This window comes from Rhinoderma darwinii, chromosome 2 (genome assembly GCF_050947455.1).
Source record: "Rhinoderma darwinii isolate aRhiDar2 chromosome 2, aRhiDar2.hap1, whole genome shotgun sequence".
In the NCBI taxonomy this organism is placed as follows: Eukaryota; Metazoa; Chordata; class Amphibia; order Anura; family Rhinodermatidae; genus Rhinoderma; species Rhinoderma darwinii.
Genome location: NC_134688.1, coordinates 109,416,223 through 109,438,024, shown reverse-complemented (window position 1 = coordinate 109,438,024; position 21,802 = coordinate 109,416,223). Strand labels below are relative to the sequence as shown.

The following is a 21,802-nucleotide window of genomic DNA, read 5'->3' as shown; positions in this document are numbered from 1 at the left end:
ATGCCACTGCTCTTGTTTTCCAGGGAATAGAACATGTGAGACCCCTCCTGAGAGGTGGGGACCTGGATAAGAAAATACTACAAAAAGAGGCAGAATGGATATTTAGAATGCAGACAATTAACCCTCATGGCATTAACAAACAAATCTCTTATTCTTGTTTCCTTTAGTCACATATTGTGACCCTATGGCTTGCTGTGACATTTAGGGAGTCTTCCATATATACCATGCGAATATATGCCACTCTTGGGTATTTTTGATTAATCGGCCCTTGTCCTCCATGCACACCATGCGTTTTTTGACCGCGTTTTTCCGCGTTCTAGTTCTCCCGGTTTTTGTTGTACCTTCTCTGACCCTGTATACTCGTACATCTGGTATTGATATCCCCTAAAGTAGGTCACCAGTTGATGTTTTCTGTGGATCACCGGTCAGTGGGCACGAGCTGTGCCTGTGCGTGTGACCTTTTGAAGGAAAAACTGGGACGGGATGATTAATATTATGGACCGCATCCCCCATACCTTTTATCTAACATACTTTTTCGGCGATGCTATGGACGCTGTCTGTTTGTATCTGTGATCCCTGGCTGACGTTTGGGATAAAAGGACACTAACTGTGTCACGTCCGGGAGTGTAGTCTCTGACCGAGACGGCTCTCATGACTTACTTCTCCCCATGTACCTACACGGCCTTGTTCTTTTACACTGCCGTGTGCTACATTAACTATATCCATATGTGTATTGCTGTCGACTGACAGTTCAGGAGCCGCGTCTAGCGTCCCCTAGTTACTATGGACGCGTTCGTCGTTCAAGAACCCTCACTGGTTGCTAGGTCCGCGGGGCGCCGCCTCCGGCACGTCACAGATTGTCGTGCATGACGCGGATTGGTGGTTTGCCCCGGGGACGACCTTTTGAGGGCGGGTTCTCAGCCTTTTAAACCATGGGTCTCTTCGGCGCGTGTACGGCCAGTGTATCAGAGCCGTGCATGCGTCTGGAGGCTAACAATCAGCACACGAACAGTGCTATCCAGTGCTGTAACATTGCAACTATTGAAACACTTTAGAATTTAACTACAACTAAACAATTTATATCTATGAATCCCTGAGGAAACATCACCTTAAGTGTGATGAGGAAACGCGTAGGATCTATATAGATAGTGATTTATGGCAAGGATATAGCGGAATTTATACTATAAGCAGGAGAGTTGGTATTTAGGTGTGAGAGACATCATTCACTCTGAACCATTTTCTCCTGTCGCAAATCGCTTGCTTATGCCTGGTCTGGTATCAGTGGCTGGTTGAGCCACAATTTTATAAATACAATTAATAAACTATACTTTTTAATCGTTCTTTCAGGCGGTGAACCATACTTAAAGCACGAAGAGTTGTATTTTAACCCCTTAACGCACCATGACGTAACTGTACGTCATGGTGAGCAGTAAGTTCGCGCACCTTGACGTACAGTTACGTCATTGCTTTGACAGTTAACCGCCGCGCGGCGCTACACCGCAGCGGCGGTTAACTGTGCAGGGTGTCAGCCCTGCTCTCCCCGTTGCCGATCAGCGGCCTGTCGCCACTGATATCGGCAGTTAACCCCTTAATTGCGGCGCTCGATTTTGAACGCCACAATTAAGGTCTTTAGTGCCGATCGGCAGCCCCCATGTGAAATCACGGGGGCTGGCGATGGTACCCATGGCAACCGGACGCCAGACAATGGCTTCCGGGTTGCCATGTACAGAAGCCTATGAGGACCACCCCGAGGGTGGTCGTCGTAGGCTTCCTGTCAGTGTGACTGTCACGTCACAATGACAGTTGAAATGCATTACACTACGTGTGTAGTGTAATGTATTCCAGCAGCGATCAGAGCTGCAAGTCTAAGTGTCCCCTAGTGGGACAAGTGAAAAAAGTAAAAAAAAAAGAATAAAAATGTTTTAAAAAAAGTGTAAAAATAAAAGTTAGAAGTGATATAAACAAGAACTGCTTTTTTTCCTATAATAAGTCTTTCATTATAGGAAAAAAAATGAGCACGTAAAAAAAAAGTACACATATTTGGTATCACCGCGTTCGTAACGACCCCAACTATAAAACTATAATATTATTTTTCCCGCACAGTGAACGCCGCAAAAAAAATAAACGAAAAACAATGCCAGAATCACTATTTTTTGGTCACCACCCCTCACAAAATATGTAATAAAAAGTGATCAAAAAGTCGCATGTACGCCAAAATTGTACCGATACAAACTACAACCCGTCCTGCAAAAAACAAGCCCTTACACAGCTTTTTTGACTGAAAAATAAAAAAGTTATGGCTCTCAGAATACGGTGACACAGAAAATACATTATTTTCTAAATAAGTTATTTTATTGCGCAAACGCTGCAAAACATAAAAAAACGTATATACAAATGGTATCGCCGTAATCGTACCGACCCGCAGAATAAAGTATAATAGTCATTTATAGCCCAGGGTAAACGCTGTCAAAAATAAATAAAAATCATTGTCAGAATTGATGGTTTTTGGTCACCTTGCTTGCCGAAAAATTGAATAAAAAGTGATCAACAAAATCGCATGTACCCCAAAATGGTACCAATGAAAATTACAGATTTTCCCGCAACAAATAAGCCCTCACACGGCTCCGGTGGTGAAAAAATAAAAAAAGTTCCGGCTCCCAGATTATGGCGATGCAAAATGTGCAGAGTGTTCCAAAAGTGGATAAGATCGGGCACCATTTATCAGTGTGACACCGGCCACATATCTGTGGATTATTATTTATTTACCCCATTATTATACCCTCTTATTATGCCCCTGATGTACTCTGCCCAGCCTACATGTGCCCCAACATTATAAACTGAAATACCAGCAAAACGCCAGAGCTACTACCAAGCAAAATATGCGCTCCAAAAGCCAAATGGCGTCCCTCCCTTCTGAGCCCTACAGCGTGCCCAAACAGCCGTTTATGTCCACCGATATGGCATCGTACCAAAAAATGGTACCAATAAAAACGACAACTCGTCCCGCAAAAAATAAGCCCCCACACCGCTCTATTGACAGAAAAATAAAAAAGTAGTGGCTCTTGGAAAGCGGAGAGGAAAAACGAAAAAGCAAAACATGAATCAGTTCGTAAAGGGTTAATTACTTTCTAATGAAAAAACATTTATGACCACATGTGGGGTATTGCCGTACTCGGGAGAAATTGCTTTACAAACGTTGGGGTGCATTTTCTCATTTATCCTTTGTGAAATTGAAAAAATTCAACATTTTAGTGGAAATAATGTTGATATTAATTTTCACGGCCTAATTCTAATAAATTCTGCAAAAGACGTGTGGGGCCTAAATGCTCACTATACCCCTAGATAGATTCCTTAAGTGGTGTAGTTTCCCAAATGGGGTTACTTTTGGGGGGCTTCCACTGTTTCAGTCTCTCAGGGGCAAATTCGACATGACACCCAAAAACATTCCAGCTAAATTTGAGCTCCAAAAGCCAAATAGCGCTCCTTCCCTTCTAAGCCCCGGTGTGGGTCCAAACAGTAGTTTATTACCACATATGGGGTATTTACGTAATCAGGAGAAATTGTTTTACAAATGTTGGGGCGCTTTTTCTCCTTTATTCCTTGTAAAAATTAAAAATGGCTACCTTTTTTCAGAAAAAAAGTAGATTTTCATCTTCACATACTAATTCAAATAAATTTAGCAAAAAAACTGTGGGTTCAAAATGCTAACTATACCCATAGATAAATTCCTTGAGGGGTATCGTTTCCAAAATGGGGTCACTATTGGGGGGTTTCCACGGTTTTCTTCCCTCCAGTGCATTGCAAACGCGACACGGCACTGAAAACTATTCCAGCAAAATCAGAAATCCAAAATCCAAATGGTGCTCCTTCTCTTCTGAGGCCTGCTGTGGGTCCAAACAGCAATTTATTACCACATATGGGGTATTGCTATAATCGGAAGACATTGCTTTACATATGTTGGGGTGTTTTTTCTACTTTATTCCTTGTAAAAATTTAAAATTTCCTAATTTTTTCACAAAAAAAGTAGATTTTCACCTTCACATACTAATTCAAATAAATTTAGCAAAAAAACTGGGTTCAAAATGCTAACTATACCCATAGATAAATTCCTTGAGGGGTATAGTTTCCAAAATGGGGTCACTTTTGGGGTGTTTCCACTGTTTTGGCAGCACAAGGCCTCCTCACACCTGACATGGTACCTAAAATATATTCTAATAAAATAGAGGCCCAAAATCCACTAGGTGCTCCTTTGCTTCGGAGGCCTGTGTTTCAGTCCATAACCGCGCTAGGGCCACATGTGGGGTATTTCTAAAAACTGCAGAATCTGGGCAATAAATCTTGAGTTGCATTTCTTGGGTAAAACCTTCTGTGGTACAGAAAAAATTTATTACAAATGAATTTTTGAAGAAAAAAAATGAAATTTGTAAATTTCACCTCTACTTTGCTTTAATTCCTGTGAAACGCCTAAAGGGCTAAAATACTTTGTGAATGCTGTTTTGAATACTTTGATGGGTGCAGTTTTCAAAATGGGGTGATTTATGGTGACTTTTTAATATATAAGGCCCTCAAAGCCATTTCAGAACTGAACTGGTCCCTGAAAAAATAGCCTTTTGAAATTTTCTTGAAAATATGAGAAATTGCTGCTAAAGTTCTAAGCCTTGTAACGTAGTAGAAAAATAAAAGAATGTTCAAAAAACGACGCAAACATAAAGTAGACATATGGGAAATATAAACTAGTATGTATTTTGTGTGGTATTACTATCTGTTTTACAAGTAAATACATTAAAATTTAGAAAAATGCTAATTTTTGCTAATTTTCTCTAAATTTTGGCGTTTCTTACAAATAAATATTGAATTTAATGACAAAATTTTTTCAGTATCATAAAGTACAACATATCACGAGAAAACAATCCCAGAATCGCTTGGATAGGTAAAAGCATTCTGGAGTTATTACCACATAAAGTGACACATGTCAGATTGGCAAAAATGGGGCTGGTCCTGAAGGCCAAAACAGGCTTAGTCACTAAGGGGTTAATGATACCTTCAAAAATCAAAGTTGTTGCAGTTTCAAAACATGTTTCACTTGGTGCGTTGTACTTATTTCCAGAAACTTATCCGCAGTGCCATTTTGAATCTTGGGTTAAATGTTCACTCTCCTTTATAGCCTAATTTTTAAACCTGGCTTTTTACCCCTCATGGTTTTGTCTCTTATGCCTGCTAGATCTGTGGGCCAGACCCTCTTCCTTCATATTTGTTTGCATGCTATAATTTAATTGTGGAAAAAAAAAATTAAAAATTTCACAAAATAAATATATATATATATATATATATATATATATATATATATATGCGTTACTGGTTCTGCAATATATTTCTCATTTTTAGATGCAGTCATCTTTCATTAATTAACCCCTTAACGCCGAAGGACGGATATATCCGTCCTCTGCAGCTGCTAGTTCGCGCAGGACGGATATATCCGTCCTGTGATGGCGCGGGTACTGTCACTGTACCCACGCAATCAGCGGCTGGAGCACGGCTGTTCTAGACAGCCTGGCTCCTGCTGCAACTGCCGGAATCGAAGCGCTCTCCGATTCCGCCAGTTTAACCCATTAAATGCCGCTGTCAATAGTGACAGCGACATCTAATGTATTTGACAGAGGGAGGGAGCTCCCTCTGTCACCCCATCGGCGCCACCCGCAAAGAAATCGCGGATCACCATCGGGTTTCCATAGCAGCCGGGGGCCTAACAAAGACCCCCAGGTCTGCCTTCAGTAAATGCCTGTTAGGCCATGCCGGTGGCATGACCTAATAGATTGCCTGTCAGTTTTACACTGACAGTATACCAAAGCATTATTGCCTAAGTAAACCAAAGCATTATATATGCGATCAACAGATCGCATAGTGAAGTCCCCTGGTGGGCCAAAAAAAAAAAAAAAAGTTAATCAGTTAAATAAAGTTTATGAAAAAAAAAAGTGGTTGCCCAAAAAGTGGTTTTATTTAGAAAAAGTGTCAAAACAAATAACACATACACATATATGGTATCCCCGCGATCGTAACAACTTGACCAATAAAATGAACACATTAGTTAAACCGTCGGATGAATGGCGTCCAAAAAAAACCCGCAAAAAAAAACGGCAAAATTCTCTCTTTTCTCCCACTCCCCCCACAAAAAATAAAATAAAAGTTAATCTATAAGTCCTATGTACCCCAAAATAGTACTAATGAAAACTACACATTGGCCCGCAAAAATCAAGCCCACATACGGCCACATCGACGGAAAAATAAAAAAATTACGGCTTTTGGAATGCGGCGATGCAAATACAAGTAATTTTTTTCTAAAAGGGTTTTTATTGTGCAAACGTAGGAAAACATATAAAACCTTTACATACTTGGTATCCCCGTAATCGTGCCGACCCATAGAATAAAGTTAACATGTTATTTACGCTGCATAGTAAACGGCGTAAATTTATAACGTGAAAATTAATGCTGGAATAGCTGCTTATTTTCAATTCTCTCCTAAAATAAAGTTAATAAAAGTCAATCAATATATTATAAGCATCTAAAAATGGTACAATTACAAAATACAACTCGTCCCGCAAAAAACAAGCCCTTATACGGCTATGTCGACGGAATAAAAAAAAGTTACGACTCTTGGAATGCGACCATGAAAAAACAAAAAATAATCCTTGGTCATTAACGTGCAAAATGGCCCGGTCATTAAGGGGTTAATTAAATATACACTACCATTCAAAAGTTTAGGGTCACTTAGAAATTTCCTTATTTTTTTAAAGAAAAGCAGAGTTTTTTTCAATGAAGATAACATTAAATTAATCAGAAATACACTCTATACATTGTTAATGTGCTAAATGACTATTCTAGCTGCAAACGTCTGGTTTTTAATGCAATATCTACATAGGTGTATATAAGCCCATTTCCAGCAACCATCACTCCAGTGTTCTAATGGCACATTGTGTTTGCTAACTGTGTTAGAAGGCTAATGGATGATTAGAAAACACTTGAAAACCCTTGTGCAATTATGTTAGCACCACTGTAAACAGTTTTGCTGTTTAGAGGAGCTATACAACTGACCTTCCTATGAGCTAGTTGAGAATCTGGAGCATTACATTTGTGGGTTCGATTAAACTCTCAAAATGGCTAGAAAAAGAGAGATTTCATGTGAAACTCGACAGTCTATTAATTTAATCTATTTAATCTAGAAATTAAGGCTATTCCATGCGAGAAATTGCCAAGAAACTGAAGATTTCCTACAACGGTGTGTACTACTCCCTTCAGAGGACAGCACAAACAGGCTCTAACCAGAGTAGAAAGAGAAGTGGGAGGCCCCGCTGCACAACTGAGCAACAAGACAAGTACATTAGAGTCTCTAGTTTGAGAAATAGACTCCTCACATGTCCTCAACTGGCAGCTTCATTAAATAGTACCCGCAAAACGCCAGTGTCAACGTCTACAGTGAAGAGGCGACTCCAAGATGCTGGCCTTCAGGGCAGCGTGGCAAAGAAAAAGCCATAACCACAAAAAAGGCCATACTCACTAGGTAGGTGGGTGGGTGAAAACCCGTTCCCATCAGGACGCAGACGGGTCAAAGAATGCTGCAGAAGGAGTGTGCTAGGGTGTGAATGGATGGTAAAAAATAAATATGTATGTATGAAAGTGTCAGAACTGTGTAATAATGTAATAAAAATAAATAAAATAAATGTGATGAATAGGGGTCAGTGCTGTGAATAGTACATGGGGTGTCAGTACTATCACTACACTTTCATACATACATATTTATTTTTTACCATCCATTCACACCCTAGCACTACACTGACACACATTTATCGCACACCTTTGAGCACTTAGTCCGCCACTCCCCTCAAGACTAGTGGGAGGGGCTATCACTATTTAATGCACACTCCTTCTGCAGCATTCTTTGACCCGTCTGCGTCCTGATGGGAACGGGTTTTCACCCACCCACCTACCTAGTGAGTATGGCCTTTTTTGTGGTTTTGATATTTATGTCCCATTTTTTCTGTTTGTGTTTTTAAATTAGGAACGAAAAGTTCTGGTTAGGGACTCGCAAGGCACTGGGGACCCTTGACGTTGGGTTGCGAGCTTTGCGTATTTTGGCCAAAATAACAACTAATACCCCATGTTTCATGGATATTTCTTACTACGTATACTACACTTTTTTTCAGGACGCAGCCGGGTCTTATATGCTGGGAGGGCATGATGTGCTGGCGTTTGGTTTGGAATGCAGAGCAGCCCGCTTTAGCTAACACTAGCGGCGTTACAAATAGGCTGTTATTCGGCAAGATACGCCATGCCTGACGACCAGCACATTATCCCTCCACGTATTACACATAGTACTGACACCCCATGTACTATTCACAGCACTGACCCCTATTCATCACATTTATTTTATTTATTTTTATTACATTATTACACAGTTCTGACACTTTCATACATACATATTTATTTTTTACCATCCATTCACACCCTAGCACTACACTGACACACATTTATCGCACACCTTTGAGCACTTAGTCCGCCACTCCCCTCAAGACTAGTGGGAGGGGCTATCACTATTTAATGCACACTCCTTCTGCAGCATTCTTTGACCCGTCTGCGTCCTGATGGGAACGGGTTTTCACCCACCCACCTACCTAGTGAGTATGGCCTTTTTTGTGGTTTTGATATTTATGTCCCATTTTTTCTGTTTGTGTTTTTAAATTAGGAACGAAAAGTTCTGGTTAGGGACTCGCAAGGCACTGGGGACCCTTGACGTTGGGTTGCGAGCTTTGCGTATTTTGGCCAAAATAACAACTAATACCCCATGTTTCATGGATATTTCTTACTACGTATACTACACTTTTTTTCAGGACGCAGCCGGGTCTTATATGCTGGGAGGGCATGATGTGCTGGCGTTTGGTTTGGAATGCAGAGCAGCCCGCTTTAGCTAACACTAGCGGCGTTACAAATAGGCTGTTATTCGGCAAGATACGCCATGCCTGACGACCAGCACATTATCCCTCCACGTATTACACATAGTACTGACACCCCATGTACTATTCACAGCACTGACCCCTATTCATCACATTTATTTTATTTATTTTTATTACATTATTACACAGTTCTGACACTTTCATACATACATATTTATTTTTTACCATCCATTCACACCCTAGCACTACACTGACACACATTTATCGCACACCTTTGAGCACTTAGTCCGCCACTCCCCTCAAGACTAGTGGGAGGGGCTATCACTATTTAATGCACACTCCTTCTGCAGCATTCTTTGACCCGTCTGCGTCCTGATGGGAACGGGTTTTCACCCACCCACCTACCTAGTGAGTATGGCCTTTTTTGTGGTTTTGATATTTATGTCCCATTTTTTCTGTTTGTGTTTTTAAATTAGGAACGAAAAGTTCTGGTTAGGGACTCGCAAGGCACTGGGGACCCTTGACGTTGGGTTGCGAGCTTTGCGTATTTTGGCCAAAATAACAACTAATACCCCATGTTTCATGGATATTTCTTACTACGTATACTACACTTTTTTTCAGGACGCAGCCGGGTCTTATATGCTGGGAGGGCATGATGTGCTGGCGTTTGGTTTGGAATGCAGAGCAGCCCGCTTTAGCTAACACTAGCGGCGTTACAAATAGGCTGTTATTCGGCAAGATACGCCATGCCTGACGACCAGCACATTATCCCTCCACGTATTACACATAGTACTGACACCCCATGTACTATTCACAGCACTGACCCCTATTCATCACATTTATTTTATTTATTTTTATTACATTATTACACAGTTCTGACACTTTCATACATACATATTTATTTTTTACCATCCATTCACACCCTAGCACTACACTGACACACATTTATCGCACACCTTTGAGCACTTAGTCCGCCACTCCCCTCAAGACTAGTGGGAGGGGCTATCACTATTTAATGCACACTCCTTCTGCAGCATTCTTTGACCCGTCTGCGTCCTGATGGGAACGGGTTTTCACCCACCCACCTACCTAGTGAGTATGGCCTTTTTTGTGGTTTTGATATTTATGCCCCATTTTTTCTGTTTGTGAAAGAAAAAGCCATATCTCAGACTGGCTAATAAAAGGAAAAGATTAATATGGGCAAAAGCACACAGACATTGGACAGAGGAAGATTGGAAAAAAGTGTTATGGACAGACGAATCGAAGTTTGAGGTGTTTGGATCACACAGAAGAACATTTGTGAGACGCAGAACAACTGAAAAGATGCTGGAAGAGTGCCTGACGCCATCTGTCAAGCATGGTGGAGGTAATGTGATGGTCTGGGGTTGCTTTGGTGCTGGTAAAGTGGGAGATTTGTACAAGGTAAAAGGGATTTTGAATAAGGAAGGCTATCACTCCATTTTGCAACGCCATGCCATACCCTGTGGACAGCGCATTATTGGAGCCAATTTCATCCTACAACAGGACAATGACCCAAAGCACACCTCCAAATTATGCAAGAACTATTTAGGGAAGAAGCAGGCAGCTGGTATTCTATCTGTAATGGAGTGGCCAGCGCAGTCACCAGATCTCAACCCCATAGAGCTGTTGTGGGAGCAGCTTGACCGTATGGTACGCAAGAAGTGCCCATCAAGCCAATCCAACTTGTGGGAGGGGCTTCTGGAAGCATGGGGTGAAATTTCTCCCGATTACCTCAGCAAATTAACAGCTAGAATGCCAAAGGTCTGCAATGCTGCAAATGGAGCATTCTTTGACGAAAGCAAAGTTTCAAGGAGAAAATTATTATTTGAAATAAAAATCATTATTTCTAACCTTGTCAATGTCTTGACTATATTTTCTAGTCATTTTGCAACTCATTTGATAAATAGAAGTGTGAGTTTTCATGGAAAACACAAAATTGTCTGGGTGACCCCAAACTTTTGAACGGTAGTGTATATGTGTATATATATATATATATACGCACGCAATATTTAGGTGCTCCTCTCCGGTCATATGGGGATGGATGCTTGTTTATGGACATGTCCATAAGGAAGTGATAAAAAGTACTGCTGTCCAACATTGCACACGTGGACAGCAGTTTTAATATATTTTATGTCAGACAAAAGATAGCCTTTGAGAAAACGGAGTAAAGATAATTTTATATTACATCCGTTTAACGTATTCACCGGGAAAGCTACCAGAACATATGGTAAACAGTCACATAAGCCTGATGGAGGGTAAAAAAAAAAAGCCTCAGTTCGGGTGGGACTGCGCTACTTTATCCAGTGGCGTCCAGTAAAAAAAAAAAATTATACTGCACATATTTTGAGTCAACAGGAGCTTTTCCGCTGATATGATAAAAACGGGCAGGCAGGACGTAATGTAAAAGCAGCCTTAACAAAACATACAGTACAAACAAAAGCACCAAATGCCTACAATATATAACAATGGTAAATTGAGGGGGGGGGGGCACCAAAGTGCAATTCCGCACAGGGCACCCTGTAGCCTAAGGCCGGCCCTGTGTACAGTAACGTCAGTGGCTTCTCCAGTCCCGGAATCCCCAGGACATCGGCCCGGAGGAAGCCCCGGAAGGATCCATCATGCAAAGGTTCCAATGTTGAAAAAAAGAATGTTTTTTTTGTGTGGGATCCCTAGAGATGGAATGGGATAGTCTACTACATTACTCCATCCTCCAAAAAAAGGTATACCTACATAAACTAGCCCGATGGAGGCCAAAAGGCTACACTTTTGGCATCCGTAGGACTAATGGAGCTCTATGGACACGTTTAGAGTGCACATCGGGAAATTTTTTCGACGTACAACCTAAACATAGGGCTAAAACGTAATGTGAATCAGGTCTTAGCTGTACAGTACTAAGTATTTGGGTTTCTCTCAACATGAAGAAAGCACTTCGGGACCTGGATTACAATATCCTTATCAAACTGTCCACGCTATTATATTGCAGCGTTGTTGCCCACCAGACAGATACATTGAACTCATGGTCAGCGTTTGAAAATATAGCACGGGTGTTGAGGATGCAGGTACCCTTAGTAAGGGAAGGTGGAGAGGGACAGCCAGGGTTTTGCAAGGAGGAAGGAGAAAGAAGACGGCAAAGCTGACATGTCTGCTCAACTCCTCTATCTCACCAGTCCCAATACAAAGTTTAAAAACAATTATAACAAAAAAAAAAAAAAATTTTTTTTTCAATTACATATAATAGTCACATATTGCTTGTTAATGTGAAAAAAATTTGGTTGACGGAAGTGTCCCTTTAAAAAATTCAACAGATTGGGCCACAATTTACCTCTAGATCCAACTTCACGCCCTCATATTTAAATTCTGTTTTCAAGGTAATTATGTGAAGCTCTTCCATGACACTCAACGAACCCTTAAAACAAAACAGACAGGATAACATTGAGAAATACAGTAAGATACAAAAAATACTTTTAACATAACTAAAGATGGGAAGGGAAAAAGAAAAAGAAAAAAAAAAAAAAGAGCGTGCGCGTGTGAGAGAGAAAGAGAGAAAGGGAGAAAGATCGGTTTGCATTTTCTATTTTTTTTTTTTTGCTCTATCTTAACATAATTGTGGAGGCAGCCATCATGCCTGAGGTGCAACCGAGAGATGCTTTACAGCAGTTACATGGACATAAGAAACCGTATCCAAAATATGACTGGGAGTGCTCTCTGACGAATCTAGAGAATAGGAATGGTCCGTCTATTGAGGGCTCAGTGGCCAAAGTGAAAACTGCAATATCTCAGGATTATTATTTTTTTTATATATATATATAAATAGTAACATGGAATAAACAAAGAATTCCGGATAAACACAAAAACTTGATTTAAACAATGGGCATTGTTTAAATCAACACAGATGTGAACAGAGCCTTACATACGTCCCTGGCAGTACTTACATCACTTGAACCTTTACTTCCTTTTCCTCCTCCTCCAGCTCTTTGCTCTTTCAGGTTCTAAAGAAAAAGTCAGTTACATGGCTGCAAAATGACAAATTCTAAGATAATTTGGTGGGTCACTTGAAGTCTCTGGCAGCTTAGAAGTAAATCTTGGCATTTCAATGTCACTGGTTTTCTTGCGTTTTATGTAATATCATACCACATCCAATGTGCTTCTATTGGCTAGCCTATTATAGGTGCTAAAGCCTTATGATTTCTGCAGAAAACAATGCCGTTGTAAAAATTAGAAAAATGTGTAAATAAAACATCCAGTCCTGTAAATTCACATGTAGACATACCGTGTTAGTCCATCATCTAGGAAAGGGGTCAGCAACCAGCGGCACTCCAGCAGTCGTAAAACTACAACTCCCAGCAAGTGCTTGACAGCAGCATGCTGGGATTTCTACCTTCACAACTGCTGGAATGCCGCTGGTTGGTGACCCCTGATCTTAGAAACATGTTCGTAGTGTCCAAGAAGAAGCACAGGCAAAGAAAAAACACTAACATGTAGACATACCAAATGTTTATACTCTACTGCCAGTCCCTCTCCCTGGACATATTCCAAGGTCTTGTCTTGTGGACCGAGCAAATTAAATCTGCGGTATCTAAAATAAAAAAGGAGGAAAAGAACTTGTCACATTTGTATTAAAACACCAGAAAAGGGTCTAAGAATGATTGAAACGAAGAGGATATGCTGGTGTACTTCAGCACTTGAATGATTTAAAGAGAGTCTTACCCTTTGATGTCTGGGGGATCCCTAATAAAAATGATAAAAAAGAAAAACACAATAAATAAATACATCCAAGACATGCAACATGATTTTTTGAGTACTCACCGTAAAATCCTTTTCTTGTCCAGTTCATTGGGAGACACAGACTGTGGGTATATGCGGTTGCCACTAGGAGTATTGACACTCAGAAATAAAAAAAGGGGACAACCCTAGAGGACACCCTGCCTACAGACACTGAGCTATTCAGTCTGTCCGCAAGCTGTAGGAGAAGCAGATACAAGGTAAGATAAGTATGTCAAACACTAGGGGAGAATTCCACAAACGGACGAGTAAAAAGAAGAAAAAAAAGAAACCTTGAAAAATACAATGGGTGGGAGTCGTGTACCCCAATGAACTGGACAAGAAAAGGATCTTACAGCGAGTACTCAATAAATTCAGTTTTCTCATTCATTACAGGGGTGGGGACAGTACAAAGGACATGGTCAGCTATTTCAGAGGCCTGCAAGACCTTGCGACCCAGGAAAATATCTGCAGAAGCAAAAGGTGTGCACCTGGTAGACAAAGAAGACAACGTGGCTGCCTTGCACAATTGAAAAACAGGGACCTGATGGCGCACAGCCCAGGAAGCAACAACCACTCCGGTAGTGTGGGCGGTGACACGGAAATGGGGAACCTTTCCCCATATAAGATAGGACTCATGAAAATACAAAATCGAATCCAGCGAGCAATGGTGGCCATAGAGGCCGCAAAACCCTTCATGGGACCCTCCGGCAGGATAAAACAGGTAATCTACCTTCGGAAAAAAGCAGTGACCGAGAGGGCACAGACTACATTCTTGATGTGGAGGGATTGCTCCCTCTGATGATTAGGAGAATGAGAAAAAGTATGGCAAGACAATATCCTCATTCATGTGGAAGGCAGAAACAAACTTATGCAAAAAAAAAAAAAAGGTACCGTGCGGAGCACTGCCTTGACTTGATGAAGAGTCAGAAATGGAGAACTGCAGGAGAGCCGCCAACCCAGAGACCCTCTGAGACCGTGACCAGAAAAAACAACTTCCATTACAAAAAACTAAGAGAGAGATCTCTCAAGGGTTCAAAGAGAACGGACTATAAAGATATCCAAGACCAAATTCAGATCCCAAGAGGGGATCGGATCACTATAAAGGGGGACGGCATAAGCCACTGCAAACAAAAAAAAAGTCTTGACATCCGCTTTAGATGCTAACAGGCGACCGAACAAGAGAGCAGACACCTGTCCCTTCAAGGAGCTAAGTGTCACAGGCAAACCCCAAAATCTAGATTTTGTATCCGGAGGTTACCACCTCCTGAACCCAGGCATCCGAAATTTGAGAGAGCCAGACATCCTTGAAGTGCAGAACGCTGCCCCCCCATCAAAGGTGGATTAAGTGGGGGCACATCTTCAGGCACATGAGGCCTTTATATCTCCAACATTCGCAGGTGGATGTTGGGGAACAACAGGAGAGACTAGCCTTGAAGGAAGATTTGGCCTTCTTATCCTGGTGAGGCTGCGGCCTGGATGATGTGGTATTGGAGAACGCACAAAAAGGAGCGAAAACAAGGACTTGCCTTTTTGACCGGAGTAGTGCGCTTGGGCTTGTTTTGAAGAAGATGAGTGCTCTTGCCACTAATAGCCTCGGAGATTATCTCATCCAATCTAGGTCCAAAGAGACAGGAACCTGCAAAAGGGAGTGCAGTCAGGGAGCGCTTGGAGGCCAAATCAGCAGACCAAGCCTTAAACCAGGTAGTCTTGCGGATAGCAACGTAAGAAGCTGAAGTCTGAATCGTCAGATGGGTAGTGTCACGGGCAACCCCACAGGTATACTTGGACGCATTTGAGATAAGGTGAGGGATCTACTAGCTCCTCCTCTGGAGGACCCTAGAGTAGGCCATGACGGAGTTTGTGTGCCTATTCAGTGATAGTTCTGCTAACTCAAACAGATGCGAAAATCGGGAGGATGGCATAGCCAGATGCCGCAAAAGTGTTTTTAGCAAAAGGAGTCCACACGGCAATCCAGAGAATCTTTGAATGTAGTGGAGTCTACCATAGGCAAAGTAGTGGCATTGGCTAAACAAGAACCCAGAAGATCCACCGCCAGAGACCTAACCTATGTGGAATAATTTCCTTCTTGAAAGGGGTAGAAAACATTTAAATGGCTGGAATGAGAAAACTTCTTGTCCTGGTGCTTTTTTAATTCCTGAAGGACAATACACTCAAATTTCCGAATGGCCTGGAAAAACTGCCCGGGAACGTTGAGGCTGAAGGTAGGAAACTGAGTCAGCGGAAGGTGCTGAATCAGTGACCTGAAGGATGTCACGGCCTGCTTCAATAAGTACTTTCACCGGAGGTGGGGAGTGGGTACAACCCTTACCAACTGAACGGAGTCAGAATCAGATAACTCGCCCTCAGACAAAGCCTCTCTAGGTGGAGAGGAAGCATCAAAATCTAAATTCTGGTGGAGGAGGGGAAACGGAAGAGGACGGTGAAAACAAAGACAGGAGAGAAGACCTGGTTCGCTTCTGTGGTTGGCCACAAGAAGAAGACATGAACGGGGGCGTCCACATGATGATATGAGGGAACAGGAGTTTAGAGGTGGGCGGGCAGACATGCCGCCTAAAATGGAATGAGTGATGTTCGCCAGGTTATCAACCGTCTGGAAAAGGGATTTGGACAATTCATGGTCCAATCCATTGAACCAGGTTGCGCAAGGGCGGCAGGGGTGCAGAAACCACAGGCTATTGGCTAGAAGGCCGGCATGCATCGGATAAGGAGGTAGAATGACCACAAGAAAATTTTGTATTGCACTTAGAGCAGGAAAAATAAATTGCAAAAGTTGTCTGGCATGAGGGATCATCCTTAGGGGTTTAGACATGGCAGTAGAGGGGGTTACAAGACTTCACACTAAATTAGTGGGAGAGAAGGAACCAAAAAATATCACTCACACTGCGCAGCAATCATAACACTCACTCTGCGCTGCTCTCCATCTCCCAGGCGAACTGACTAGCATGAGCACCCCGATTGTTACCTCCTTTACTAAGGGGACACTGGTGGGAGAAGTAGCAGAGGTGCTCCTTAGGTTAGTGGGTAACAGGGGAGCTGATGCACTTGTCAGAACACTAAAGGTCCTCTTACACAGCCCGTCCTAGACAGTGTAAACCAGCGTGAATAAACGAGAGTAGAGGTGCCTCTTAGGTTAGTGGGTGACAGAGGAGCTGATGCACTTGTCTTCATTGACAAGTTGGACAGCGGTGCATTTGCATATGACACCGTACGCCCACCAAGGGGAGAAACACAGGAAGACAAAGTCAAATCTGTGCCCCACCTTCATGCTTAAATGAAAAAAAAAACGTAAAAAATAAATAAAAAAATAATAATTCTTGGTAGAGACTATGCTGCTATGAAAAGAAGTGTCTGCCTCCCACAGACAATAAGCGAAGACTGAAAAGCTCAGTGTCGGCAGGGTGTATCTTGTAGGAGTAGCCACTTTATGTTTCTTAGAGTCAAGCCCCCTAGTGGCAATAGCATGTGCCCACGGTCTGTGTCCTCCATTGTAACAAACGAGAAATATAAATATGTATTTTTTGGTATGACGAACTACAAACTAAAATAATCTTGCATTTGTCATTAAAAGGAAAGATTTATAGGAGGGCCCAGGAGCACCCCAGGCTATTGTTTTAAGAAGATCAGAATTTGTTTCCTATCCGGACTCAAAGTTCTGATTTTCTAAATTATGGAAAAAACGAGGAGCGTCTCAAGGTTCAGGGTGCTTCAGTAAGAGCTAATAATTGCCTTTAGGCCCCATGCACACGACCGTAAAAATTCTGTTTAATTGCGGACCATAATACGGTCCGCAATTACGGACCTATTCAGTTCTATTGGCCGCGGACACCTTTCTGTATCGCTAGGAATGTTCCGAAAATTATGGAACATGTCCGTTCTTTTGAATTTTACGGGCCGTGCGCCTATACTTTTTTTTTTTCATTAGTTTATTCAAAATATCACATACAGAGTATCACAGCAATTGGATATAACATGACAATATCCATGATGACAATATATATACAGTATATAATATAACCATTAAAGACAGATATCTTTATAGCAATAATCTACTAGTCAAATGTCGATCAAATGGTGAATTACAGGATTATTACATGCTGTTTTCCATATATGAAAGGGAACATTTATATAGATCGATCAAACCAAACAAAACAAAACAGGTCGCCTATGTCGCATTGCAAGGTCACAGATATTAAAGCCATATCCCCTGCCGGAGAATCGGGGGATTAAATTATCCTATTGCGGAGTAAAGTTATCATCAGGAGCTATTCTGGAGTCTAACCAATTTCCCCACACTCCCTGAAATTTGTCCGGACACCCCCTGTGGGACTATACCAACTGTTCATATGTAACAACAGTATTGACCAATCGTTTCCAGGAGATTATTGATGGAGCTGTGTCTGCCATCCAGTGCATGGCTATTGTTTTCCTAGCCAAAAATAAAGATTCTCTAATAAAAATACCAGTGTGTCGTGTCCAGTTTTCGTCATCAATGAGTCCCAATAGGGCTATCTTCGGGGAAAACGTCAGAGGACTAGGCAATAACGGAGTAATAACCTCATATACCTTCGTCCAAAATGTTAATATGTATGAACATTCCCACATAAGGTGCCAGAAATCTGCCTCTGACTGACCACATCTATGACATGCTGAAGTAGGTATTTTCCCCATTCGGTGTAATCTCACTGGGGTGAGATAAGCTTGATGTATAATGTACAATTGTATGAGTTTATTATTGATAGCCGGAGATATTGTCAAATGTGAATTTAGGATGTCAGTCAAATCTTCTAGTGAAAGGTCTGGTATTTGTGTCTTCCACCTGGTTAGGACCGGGAGTGGGGTATGGCTAATTTTAGCCGAGATCAGATGTGTGTATAGGGCTGTGATAAGACCCTTAGGGCCTTGAGATTTCAGTATGCCTATAAGTGGGTATGCTGAGATGATTGTGGAATGAGTTGGGAATTGAGTCTGTATGGCGTGACGTGCTTGTAAATATTTGAACCACTGCAAATCTGGAATATTATGTATCTCTTTGACCTGTAGGAATGTAAGGATCAGACCACTATCATACATATCTCCCAATTTGGTGACTCCCATATCCAGCCACACCCGTGCATCAGTCAATGACTGGAGGCATAGTAATGTGGGATTATGCCACAGAGGGAGTTCCGGGATTACATCATGATATACCAGTATTTTCTTGGCTGCCCGCCAGACCGCCAATGCCAGAACATGTATAGGAAGTAGGTCTGTATGGGGGGTAAACTTAGGGTATTCCAGGAAGCTGATCAGATTTTTTCCTGCCACCAGGGAGGCTAAATAGTAATCTGTGTCAGACAGAGGGGAATCTCGAACCCACCCTTGGATATTGCGGAGCTGTCCTGCCAGGTAGTATAGGTGGAAATCCGTTAAGGCCATTCCCCCTTCAAGTTTTGGCCGCTGCAGTGTGGCTAGACTAAGTTTAGACCTAGAAGATCCCCATATAAAACGTGTTATCAAGGTATTAAGAGATTTGAAAAACGATATGGGGACTATAACAGTCATATGTTGCAAGATATACGTACATTAGGGTTGGACTACCATCTTAACCAAATTGATGCGTCCTGCCACAGATAACGGGAGTCTAGCCCACTTCTTAAATCTGTCTCCTACCTTAGTCAATAATGGGGTTAAGGATGTATCTCGAGTTTGGCCATGATCTTGGACTATAGTCACTCCCAGATATTTAAAGCTAGAGACAGTGTCAAGGCCATATTGTGACATAAATGGGTCTGGGGTCGGATATTTAGCTGTATATAAAATGGCCGATTTCTGCCAATTAACTTTCAGACCTGAGTACTTCGAAAATTCGTCTAATAATCTGGCCGCCACATGAAACGAGGAGTTTGGGTTATCCAGAAAAAGGACTATGTCGTCTGCGTAGAGGCCTACTACAGAAGTTCTGCCCTTCCATTGTATACCAGTAAGGTCTGGGGAGGCTCTGAGCCGAATCGCCAATGCCTCTATGGCAATTGCAAATAGGGCGGGTGATAACGGACAGCCTTGTCAGGTGCCCCTGAAAAGTGAGAGTGCTCCTATACTTTGTATGGGAGCACAGCCCGAAAATGCTGGTAACTGCCGGCGGTCGTGCCTGCAATCGCGGACTGTGATTACGAGCACGGCCGTGTGAATGGGGCCTTAGGCAATGGTTGGCTTAATGGTTATCACCGTTGATTTGCAGCACTGGAGTCCAGTGTTTAAATCCAACCAAGGACGACACTTGCATGGCATTTGTATATTCGGCCCGTGTTTTCTCCAGGTACTAAGTATATACCCCCACACTCCAAAAATATACAGATAAGTGAATTAGCCCTGGTGTGTTTGTTTCTCAGATAGAGAAATTAAGATTGTTCGCCCTATTGCGGACAGGGGCTGATGACAATCTCTGCACAGCACTGCAGAATAGGTTGGCAATATATAAGCAACAGGAAATAAATAAGGGGCGATGCAATAGCCTTTTTACAGCGCTGATTCGGAATTTATAAACAGAGCAGGGAGCCTTTAAATCTCCCTGCTCTCAGCTGCCAGAGGCTGGTGGCATCCCTGCTCAAACGGGTGAGATCGATAGTAGTATCGATCTCACCTGTTTAACCCCTCAGATGCGTCGCTCAATAGCAAGCGCCGCATCTGAGTGGGTTTGGAGAGAGGGAGGGAGCTCCCTCTCATCCCACTGACAGCTAAGATTGCCTAGTGTCTATCTTCTATGGCAGCCGGGGGCCTAATAAAGGCCCCCAGGTCTGCCTGTAGTGTAGTGTATGACCTAGCAGATGCTTGTCCGTTTTACACAGACAGGCATAATACACTGCAATAGAGCTTCAAAAACGCCTGACAATCAGTGGCTGTTTTCTCTGAAAACCGCTCCGTATTTTCAGACGTTTTTTGTAGAGCGTGTGAACATATCCTAAATCACAAAGAAGCAGCAGTAGAATGGAGGATAACACACAGCAGTAATGAGCAGTGTTGCTGTGAATCCAGCACTGGGGTGAAAGAGCAGAACGCTAAAGGTCCTCTTACACGGCCCGTCCAGAACAGTGTAAACGAGCGTCGATCAACGAGACAGCTCGTTGATCGGCGCACGTTTGCTCCTGTCACAAGGAGTTAGTATGGGGACGAGTGCTCGTTACTTTGATCACTCGTCCCCATACATTATCATCATGTCGGCAGCACGTCCCCCTGTATAGGTGGGGGTCCCGTGTATTGGACCCCCAACGTTTAATCTTAGCGACATGCCAGCACTTGCTTTAGTGGCGAATCCACTTTTACCTTTTTTGACACTTATATATTGATTTTGTATACTGGGGTGTAAAATATTTTTTAAAACGATACAATTCAGCAGATAAACGAGCATTTGTTCATTCATCTGCTGATCAAAGCCCGGTTTACACAGGGCAAATATAGGCAAAGAGCGTTCTCTGAATGAGCGTTTGCCCGATAATTGGCCCGTTTAAAAAGGACCTTAAGGCCATGTTCACATGTTCAGGATTTAAAGAGGATTTAGGTGCTCAATCCTCACTGAACCCGCTGATGTTCTGAATCCAATGTAAGGAAACCCTATTCACATGCAGCGGGAAAAAAAAGATATTAAAAAAAATCAAATAAAATCAGCAAGAAATAATAAACGCGCTGCACATTTAAAAATCCACAGCAGTCATTCGCGAGGAATCCACACAGAAAAGGCGCAGATTCGCTGGGACTACTAATCATAACAAATGAAACTTGTTTTATAAGCAGTGGAATTCTGAGGTCTATGGATTTGGGAGGGACATACTTATCTATGCTATAAGAGATCTTCATGTTGTTGTTTCGGAGTTCCTTTGAATTCACAAGGAATCTATAAGAGGAAAAACAAGTAAGCAATTCAAATTAAAGAGAACCTTTCACCTGCCCATACATGTGCAGCTGAGTGCAACCTGTAATAGGCAGTGCTAAACAAACCTTGTTCTTGGTCTATCCGCCTCCATTATTTAGATATCGGTGCCGTTATAACCCCCTGAACTGTCAATGGGGACGCTTCT

The 21,802-nt window shown here is 42.2% G+C and overlaps 1 protein-coding gene across 3 annotated transcripts in view; it reads right to left on the bottom strand.

The window, feature by feature from the left end:
- Nucleotides 1-21,802, bottom strand: part of STAT2 (signal transducer and activator of transcription 2) — a 118,310-nt gene that overhangs the window by 44,270 nt on the left and 52,238 nt on the right. For all 3 annotated transcript variants that reach the window (XM_075852097.1, XM_075852099.1, XM_075852100.1), the window contains exons 11-15: nt 21,556-21,618; nt 13,674-13,694; nt 13,455-13,542; nt 12,899-12,955; nt 12,289-12,372 (exon numbers count right to left, since the gene is read on the bottom strand). In XM_075852097.1, the coding sequence (XP_075708212.1) occupies nt 12,289-12,372; nt 12,899-12,955; nt 13,455-13,542; nt 13,674-13,694; nt 21,556-21,618 (313 nt within the window). The remainder of the gene's footprint in view (nt 1-12,288; nt 12,373-12,898; nt 12,956-13,454; nt 13,543-13,673; nt 13,695-21,555; nt 21,619-21,802) is intronic.